The sequence below is a fragment of the Rhinoderma darwinii genome, chromosome 11 (genome assembly GCF_050947455.1).
Source record: "Rhinoderma darwinii isolate aRhiDar2 chromosome 11, aRhiDar2.hap1, whole genome shotgun sequence".
Classification (NCBI taxonomy): Eukaryota; Metazoa; Chordata; class Amphibia; order Anura; family Rhinodermatidae; genus Rhinoderma; species Rhinoderma darwinii.
Genome location: NC_134697.1, coordinates 58772047 through 58781190, shown reverse-complemented (window position 1 = coordinate 58781190; position 9144 = coordinate 58772047). Strand labels below are relative to the sequence as shown.

At 38.5% G+C, this 9144-nt stretch overlaps 1 protein-coding gene across 7 annotated transcripts in view; it reads right to left on the bottom strand.

Moving 5' to 3' along the window:
• The window catches only part of CUEDC2 (CUE domain containing 2), a 40861-nt gene that overhangs the window by 2873 nt on the left and 28844 nt on the right, over nucleotides 1–9144 (bottom strand). For 5 of the 7 annotated variants that reach the window (XM_075841598.1, XM_075841596.1, XM_075841594.1 and 2 more), the window contains exons 8-9: nucleotides 5650–5710; nucleotides 694–5297 (exon numbers count right to left, since the gene is read on the bottom strand). In XM_075841598.1, coding sequence (XP_075697713.1) covers nucleotides 5151–5297; nucleotides 5650–5710 — 208 coding nt within the window. In that variant the 3' untranslated portion in view covers nucleotides 694–5150. Of the gene's footprint in view, nucleotides 1–693; nucleotides 5298–5443; nucleotides 5522–5649; nucleotides 5711–9144 lie in introns of those variants that run through there. The other 2 variants (XM_075841595.1, XM_075841601.1) reach the window with 2 other exon arrangements.

The following is a 9144-nucleotide window of genomic DNA, read 5'->3' as shown; positions in this document are numbered from 1 at the left end:
TCAGGTATGGGGCTAGAGGTTCTACCTCAGTTTCTAAGAGACTTTACGTCTTACTTTACAGAGGTACACTAGCTGGATACTGCAAGGGAGATTTTTAGTGCATACATTAGGAGAAAAAAAAATGTATGTACCTTTTTCTATGTTGTTAGACTTTCTTCACACTAGAGACATGACTTATTTATAACAGAGCCATGATAAATATGCTGGAGTTCATGGACTTCAAAGGGGTCCGTCAGGGCTCCGGTATTTTTGATGGCAAGAATACAGCTGCAGGCTGTGCTATTCCTGCCGTCAAGAATACGGAAAGCCTGATTGAAACCCCTAAGGTTCTGTTAACACATGCGTCATGGTTATAGTTGATAACAGAAGCCACAATGCAGTGCCAGATCCGTCGCACTATGGATACCAGCACCGCCCGATGGACTACATTGACTTACAATGGAGTCTGTCGAGGTGTCCGTGACTTTGAGCAGTGATATTATTCCATATTAAATTTGATGGAATCTGTGTTTGGAGTCTCCATAGCAAATGTGAACATGGCCTAAGCCACACAACGAATTAGATAAATAGGTGCAAAGCTAAAGTGCGGTCACACAAACAAAGGCAACTGGTATAAATAATAGAAAGAATTGCAAGCTAAAAAAAAAATCAAAAATTCTTGAAAAAAAACAAACAAATAAAAACACAAATGAATAGAATCTAATCTACAATTTATTAAACACAGTTGTATAAATAAAAACACAATATACAAACAAACAAGCAGTGGCACAAAAATAAAGTCTGCAATGAAAAAGGCATTGTTTAATATCACTGATCAGAATGTGCTGCAGAATCCTTTACAAGTATTTTAATATTAGGGTATTGGAGATCATACATATGACTACAACCACCAGAATCCCTTTCATCACCGTTAATTTTATGTCATGATGATTAGTAAATAGATGTACAAGGTATGTGTGTAAGCTGCAGATCCTTTCCCTCTCCATTCACTTGATTTACAGCACCGCCGTGCTAGAGAGGTCATTTAGTTTACTTAATTTCTCTATCTAACACAAACAATTGAATGACTGTACATAAAGCCTGCATTGTTGATTTTGTAAGGTGAATAAGAACCATTGATTTCTAATAAACCCATGGAGATATGAGGCATATATAAGAAATAACAAAAACTAAATGTAGAGGACAGTCAATGTAGAACAAAGTAAAGCTTTGTTCACACTGTGTTTGAGCCTTACGTTAGGTGTATACGCATATGTCAAATGTATCCAGAGGACTTTATTTACCGGGTGGAGGTGAAAAGTGTCCTTTTGCCGTTTAAAAAAAAGCATAGTCGACTACGTAAAAAAAAAACAAAAAAATAAATAAAATACAGCGCGGTATACGTTTTTTAACATATATGCCACTCTATGCCTATGAAGTGGTATACGTCAGGGCAATACTTCCGTCGTATATGTCTGATGAAAGGCTCTGACGTGATATGAATAGAGCCTTACCAACAAAGTGCAAAAAAGCACATGACTTAACTTCTTGGAACAGCACTGCTCTTGTCCATAGGTATGTCTGGTATTGCAGGTCAGCCTCATTCACTTGAATGACACCACTTATGGACAAGGGAGGTGCTGTTGCAAGAAGGAAGCAGCCATGTTTTTTGATCTTATACAACTTCAAAACGGTCTAACAGAAAAAATTTGCTTTGTAGCCCCGTAGCAACCAATCACAGTGAAGCTTCCACATTTTAAACTGCTCTGAGAAAATGAAAGCTGAGCTCCGATTGGTTGCTATGGCCTACTACTACTGCATAATATTGGTTACCGCTTTTAAAAAAAGCCAATAGTCCGAAGTAAAGAAATCATCAGTTTGGCAATACATGTAGGTTGCTAACTAGAAAATTATGAGCCTGAACAGCCATACTGTTCTTTCTGTATAAGGGACCTAGAGTAATGTAATGGTCATCTTCTGATTTCTTTAGTAGTCCTTCTTATAACCTCTACCAAATCAGTCACACTTATAGTGTGTGGGCCAGCTTAATACACTTAGCTTAATAATCTTCTAGCTATCTATAAAGTAAACCTATAGAAGTTTGGTCAAATCGAATTCCTTTAGTTCAGCACCCAAAAGTCCAAAATTCTGTTGCTCTGCAAAATGAAGGTTTGAATGCAGATGTAAAAGTGTTGGAAGATTCAGCAACAGACCAGATAGAAATGGCCTACAGGAGTTCTGCCTTGGAAGATGCCTTTTAATGTATTGCTGTCAGACAATTTGCTAAAATAACAACGGTAAATTGCTAACTTTATTTCTGCATATTATCCCACTTTAATGAAGTCTTGCAGCAACAAGCTCCTGAACCCTGGAAGTTTGGCTAAATAAAGTTATTCTTCTATAGATTTGCACAAACCATTCGCAAAGAATAAAGACTATGTGCACCAGCTGTTACTGCCTCTGGTTCATCCCATTTTTTGGGCAGAGGAAGTTACCAATCAGCCAGGGAACTCTGCCATCAAGAAGATCATTGCCTTCCATAGAGCACGGATGTTTGAAATCGTAAGTACCAGCTCGAGCTTATTAGCACAGCCTTTTGTTTTTACTCAATACGCTTTGATGCAAAATTGCATGAAGGCGCCCAAAAAGTGTGAAAATTGTCCGGTAGTGAAAGGATTAAATTGGCAAACGTTAGACATCTCTAATACCAGGCTCATATACACGTATAAAATGCCAATGGTTGCTCAGTGCACAGTGTATCAGGGAGGTATCAAATGTCCGTCATGACAACCCAGTGCAGAGAAATATAGGAAATGGACAACTACTGTTTTAATAAACAAAAATACATATTCTGCTTTAAGAAATAATTATGTAATCTAAGCACACAAAAAAATACTCATGATCAGTAACATGTGATGAAAATACTCACTGGTACATGGAAAATGGTTTAATAGTTACAATTGCATTTAGTGTTATGGAGGGGACAGGAAAAAAACAAAAACCTGTTTTCCTTGGGTGCAACACATGTCATGTCAGTGGGCTAGTGGCCTGTCAGCAACTCTCTCCTGTCGACACGCATGCAGGCATAATGTGCAGCTAAGCTTGCCACTCACCATGTGTGCAAGAGATTTAAGGCCCGTGCGTTCACAGAATGAACAAGCAAACACTCGTATATCGTTGTCGGCAGTACATCTCCCTGTGTAAACGGAGATATGCTGCCGACATGATAGAAATGTAGAGGGACGAGTGATCGTAGTAATGAGCGCTCGTCCCCATACAAGCTCCTCATGAAAGGAGCAAACGAGTGCCGATCAACGAGCCGTCTAACATACCTAATGTTTCAATTCCTCACCATTTTCAAGATCTCGGTTTGCGGCCAGTGAATGAGAACATTCTTGTTTACGATCACAGGCTGCAAACCTATACAGACCTAGTCCTGCTGTCAGCTGATAAGTGGATATAATTGTATCTAGTCTAGTCAATGCTCTCTGGGCTAAATGCATCATCTACACAAATCTCTGATGGTTTGATATAATGTATCAGTCTGGATTCCAGGCTATTTTTTTTTTCACATTGCCTAGTCTCAGCTGAAAGCAGGACTAGGTCTTTAGGGGTTAACAGTCTCTGGGAATGTTTTCATCCATTGACAGCAAAAAAAATCTTGAAAATAATGAGGAATCTTAAAATAAAGGGGGGAATTTATTAAGACTGGCCCTCATACGCCAGTCTTAACATGAAGAGTGCTGGAGTAAAATGTGCCTAAGTTATAAAGAGGCGCACACCTCTTAACAAATTAGGTGCATCTTTGGCTGTCCGTGAGCCCCAGAGTGAAATCTACACTAGCTAGGAGCTGGTGTAACTTTTCGCCGTAATTTATGCCAGTTTCTGGCGTAAACTATAGTTAATGTCAGGCCAGGTGTGGCCCAGCCTCTACAGTTATCTCCATCAATTTTTTTAGAAAAGTGCCGTGAGCAAAATGCGACTTTTGTGCAGTTTGAGACTTTTTTTTGCACCAGAAAACTAGCACAGCAATTACAGGAGTTGTCCTCAAAATGTAGTAGAAAGTTGTTTTCATTATCGAAGGTTAAGGGTTTCTCCCCCCACAGCTTCCAGAAATTACATCACTTTCTAAAAATCTCCTGTGGCTATGCCATATATGTCTGAGATGGTAATACCTGTGAAAAAAAAACCCTTTCAAACGAATTTTTGCGGATTTACTACTCTACTAAATTTTTACTAGATGTAATCCCAAAAATTTAAAACATAAATAAAAGCATTAAAAGAATTGTGAAAAGTTTCGTGAACAACCCTTTCATTACAGGATCTAATCCACAAAGAAAACAAAACAAAAACAACAGCATAAAAAAAAACTTGATACGATAAACTACAAATAAGTAACTAAAAAAGTATAAAAAATAAAAAAAATGCGGTCTAGCCAATTGTCACTACTATATACAGGACTACTGTATCTGGGCACTGACGTGTAAAAACTGTTCCAAGTGTCAGAATGGTCTGTAGCAGCCAATCAGATCACTACTATAACTTTTAAACCTAGACATGGAAATTAAAGCTGGAATCTGATTGGTTAGTGTAGGCAACACTGACACTTTGTTAGCACAGTTTTTCTGCATGAGGCTTTATATGTAGTGAAGCACTCTGTGTAGCTATAGTAGTTCTGGCTAGTTCATACACGTTTTTCATATAAATGGATTAAGAGGGCTCTGTTTTTGTTTCCAGCACAGGACAATGTTGGCAGGCTTAGGCTGGCAGAGTAACGGAGTTGCTGTGTTACCAGGATTTTCCAATGTTATACACCTACTGGGATTCATGGCGTTGTGTATTTGAGACCAGTTGAGAACAGCTTTACAAAGAGGAAGTTTCTGTGGGCCGACATGGAGCTGTAGGTAATGCATCATTAACAGTTTCAGATCCTGTGGACAGTAATGGATTAACCAAACTGTCCTGAGATGCCATCATAAGAGCTTTACATGTAGCGGCTAGGACTCTCCCACCTGACATCATATATTGCTTATTTATTGCGAGGGAAATGATCACCCCCATGGGTGAATAAACCAGTGATGAAACCTGAATGTTCTCTTCTCTGTTAGAGTGTATTGGTATCTACCTATGGTGGTAAACAGAAGCTGGGAAGGCCCCGATGCTTTCACGCCTCAGTGAAACTTGTACTTTCTTGCAGGCTTGAGATTTATGTAGGTCTTTTTCATCTCCTCGCTCTCAGGTTTCTTGATATCTTTGTATCGCTCCCCCTTTGTGCTGACCACTTGATTGTCAATGTATCGAATCAGTTTCTTAGGGGCCTAAAAAAAAAATGGATAAACTGAAATTTTGTAGGCACCAATGCCACTTACAAAGTACAGGTATTGTTTTATTTTATGGAAAAATCCTCATTCAATGAACTATAAATATATTATCCTGACCTCGTATGACGGGTTTTCTTCAATAGATTATGCAGTTGTAGTTTTCTGCCTTTACTTTCTATTCTAATCCAGAATATTTGATAATACAGCATATATTATTAATTCTGGATTACAAAAGGAAAACAAAGTGATAGTGCTACATTTTCTATTAGTAATTTAGACTATGACTGTCCAATAATCAAGAATATTTGCTAATCTGCCACCAATCAGGCCCACACGTCGTTGCTCTTACCTCTTTTGGCATTAAAGGCCTGTGAGTTTTTTTGTCTTCTTCGTTGTCAACCAACATGTATCTGAAGATAAAAGAACCATAATAATAATAATAATCTTTATATAGCGCAAACATATTCTGCAGCACTTTACAATTTAGAGGGTTCATTTACAAACATTACATAGTGACAAAACAAATATACAATTCAAACAAGAGGCGTGAGGACCCTGCCCGCAAGAGCTTACAATCTATGAGGAAATAAGGGAGACAAAATGTAAGAAGTGCTTGTTAAGTACAATGACCCAGCCATCATTTATACATATGGGGTATTACACATAAAGCTGCATGAGCCGTCACCAGCCAGTGTCTGTGTATGACAGATATAAAGTGAATTCGGGTGCAAGGAGTGTGGGGGATGTTGCTCAATGAAGGGGTCAGGTTCTGATGACTAATGTAAAAGGGGGGCCAGGAAAGGAGTCAGATTAGAGAATGCTATGGGCCTGTCTAAAAAAAGACGTGTTTTCAGGGCACGTTTAACCCCTTCAGGACCAAGCTCATTTTGGCCTTCAGGACCAGCTCCATTTTTTCAAATCTGACATGTGTCACTTTATATGGTAATAACTTTGGAATGCTTTTACATATCCAAGCGATTCGGAGAATGTTTTCTCGTGACATATTGTACTTTATGTTAGTGAAAAAATTTGGTCGATAAAGTCATTGCTTATTTGTGAAAAACACCGAAATTTAGAGAACATTTGAAGAAATTATGATTTTTCGAATTTTAAATGTATCTGCTTGTAAAACAGATATTAATACCACACAAAATAGTTACTAATTAACATACCCCATATGTCTACTTTATGTTTGCATCGTTTTTTGAACACCCTTTTATTTTTCTAGGACGTTACAAGGCTTTAACAGCAATTTCTCACATTTTCAAGATAATTTCAAGAGGCTATATTTTCAGGGACGAGTTCAGTTCTGAAGTGGCTTTGAGGGGCCCATATATTAGAAAGTCCCCATAAATCACCCCATTTTGAAAACTTCACCCCTCAAAGCATTCAGAAAGTGTTTTAACCCTTTAGGCGTTTCACAGGAATTAAAGCAAAGTAGAAGTGAAATGTACAAATTTAATTTTTTTTGCCAAAATTAATTTGTAATAAATTTTTCCTGTAACACAAAAGGTTTTTACCCAAGAAACGCAACTCAATATTTATTGGCCAGATTCTGCAGTTTCTAGAAATATCCCACATGTGGCCCTAGTTTGGTAATGGACTGAAACACCAGCCTCCGAAGCAAAGGAGCACCTAGTGGATTTTGTGGCCTTCTTTTTATTAGAATATATTTTAGGCACCAGGTCAGGTTTGAACAGGTCTTGTGGTGCCAAAACAGTGGAAACCCCACAAATGTGACCCCATTTTTTAAACTACACCCCTCAGGAATTTTTTTTCTAGGAGTATAATTAGCATTTTGACCCCTCAGGTTTTTGGCTAAATTTGAATTAGTCTATGAAAATTAAAAAAGGAATAAAGGAGAAAAAGCAAACCAACATTTGTAAAGCAATTTCTCACTATTACGGAAATACGCCATATGTGGTCAAAAACTGCTGTTTGGAGCCACGGCATTTCTCAGAAGGGAAGGAGCGCCATTTGGATTTTGGAGTGCAGATTTTACTGGAATAGTTTTTGGTGCCATGTCGTGTTTGCAAGGCACTGGAGGGACCTAAACAGTGGAAACCCCCCAAAAGTGACCCCATTTTAGAAACTACACCCATCAAGGAATTTTTCTACTGGTATAGTTAGCATTTTTACTCCACAGGTCTTTTGCTGAATTTATTGGAATTAGTCTGTGAAGATGAAAATCGACTTTTTTTCTGCAAAAACAAAAGAATTTTCAAATTTTTATAAGGAATACAGAAAAAGCACCTCAACATTTTGGACCCACGACAGAGCTCAGAAGGGAAGGTGTGCCGTTTGGATTTTGCAGCTCAGATTTTGCTGAATTCGTTTCTGGGGGCCATGTCGCATATGCAGAGAAATTCCCCAGGTGTGATCCCATTTTGGAGACTATACCCCTCAAAGAATTAAATTAGAGGTGTAATGAGGATTTTGATCCCTCAGATGTTTTATAGATTTTATTAGAATTGAGCCGTGAAAATGAAAAAATATTTTTTTCCCAATAACATTTAGATTTAGCTCATAATTTTTCAATTCCACAATCAATACAGGAGAAATGACACCCCAAAATGTGTTACACAATTTCTCCTGAGTAGGGAAATACCCCATATGTGGTTGTAAGCTGCTATTTGGACACTTGGCAAGGGCCTAAAAGGGAAAAAGCGCAATTTCGTTTTTGGAGTGGAGATATTACAAAATAGTTTTTTGGCGCCATGTTGCATTGCGCTGAGGTACCAGTACAGTGAAAACCCCCGAGAAGGGACTCCATTTAGGAAACTGCACACCACAAGGAATTCATCTAGAAGTGTAGTGAGCATTTTGACCCCAAAGGTTTTGCAGAAATTAGTACACAGTAGATGTTGCAGATTCATTATTGCCATTTTCCACAGATATGCTATTTCGGTGCCCAATGTGTTGTGCTCAGATTGTGCCCCATAAATTGTTAAGCAGGTAATCCAAAGTACAGTAATACCCCATATGTGGTCATAAACTGCTGTTTGGGCACACTGCCAGGCCCAGAAGGAGCACCATTTGGCTTTTGGAGCGCAGATTTTGCTTGGTGATAGTTTTGTTTAGTGTTTTACTGGTGTTTCAGTTTATAATACATCAGGCTATATGTAAGCTGTGCGGAGTACATCAGTGTATGTGTAAGCTGTGCGGAGTACATCAGGGTATATGTAAACTGTGTGGAGTACATCAGGGTACAGTGGAGGAAATAAGTATTTGATCCCTTGCTGATTTTGTAAGTTTGCCCACTGTCAAAGTCATGAACAGTCTAGAATTTTTAGGCTAGGTTAATTTTACCAGTGAGAGATAGATTATATAAAAAAAAAAAAAAGAAAATCACATAGTCAAAATTATATATATGTATTTGCATTGTGCACAGAGAAATAAGTATTTGATCCCCTACCAACCATTAAGAGTTCAGCCTCCTCCAGACCAGTTACACGCTCCAAATCAACTTGGTGACTGCATCAAAGACAGCTCTTACATGGTCACCTGTATAAAAGACTCCTGTCGACAGACTCAATTAATCAGTCTGACTCTAACCTCTACAACATGGGCAAGACCAAAGAGCTTTCTAAGGATGTCAAGGACAAGATCATAGACCTGCACAAGGCTGGAATGGGTTACAAAACCATAAGTAAGACGCTGGGTGAGAAGGAGACAACTGTTGGTGCAATAGTAAGAAAATGGAAGATATACAAAATGACTGTCAATCGACATCGATCTGGGGCTCCATGCAAAATCTCACCTCGTGGGGTATCCTTGATCCTGAGGAAGATGAGAGCTCAGCCAAAAACTACACGGGGGGAACTTGTTAATGATCTCAAGGCAG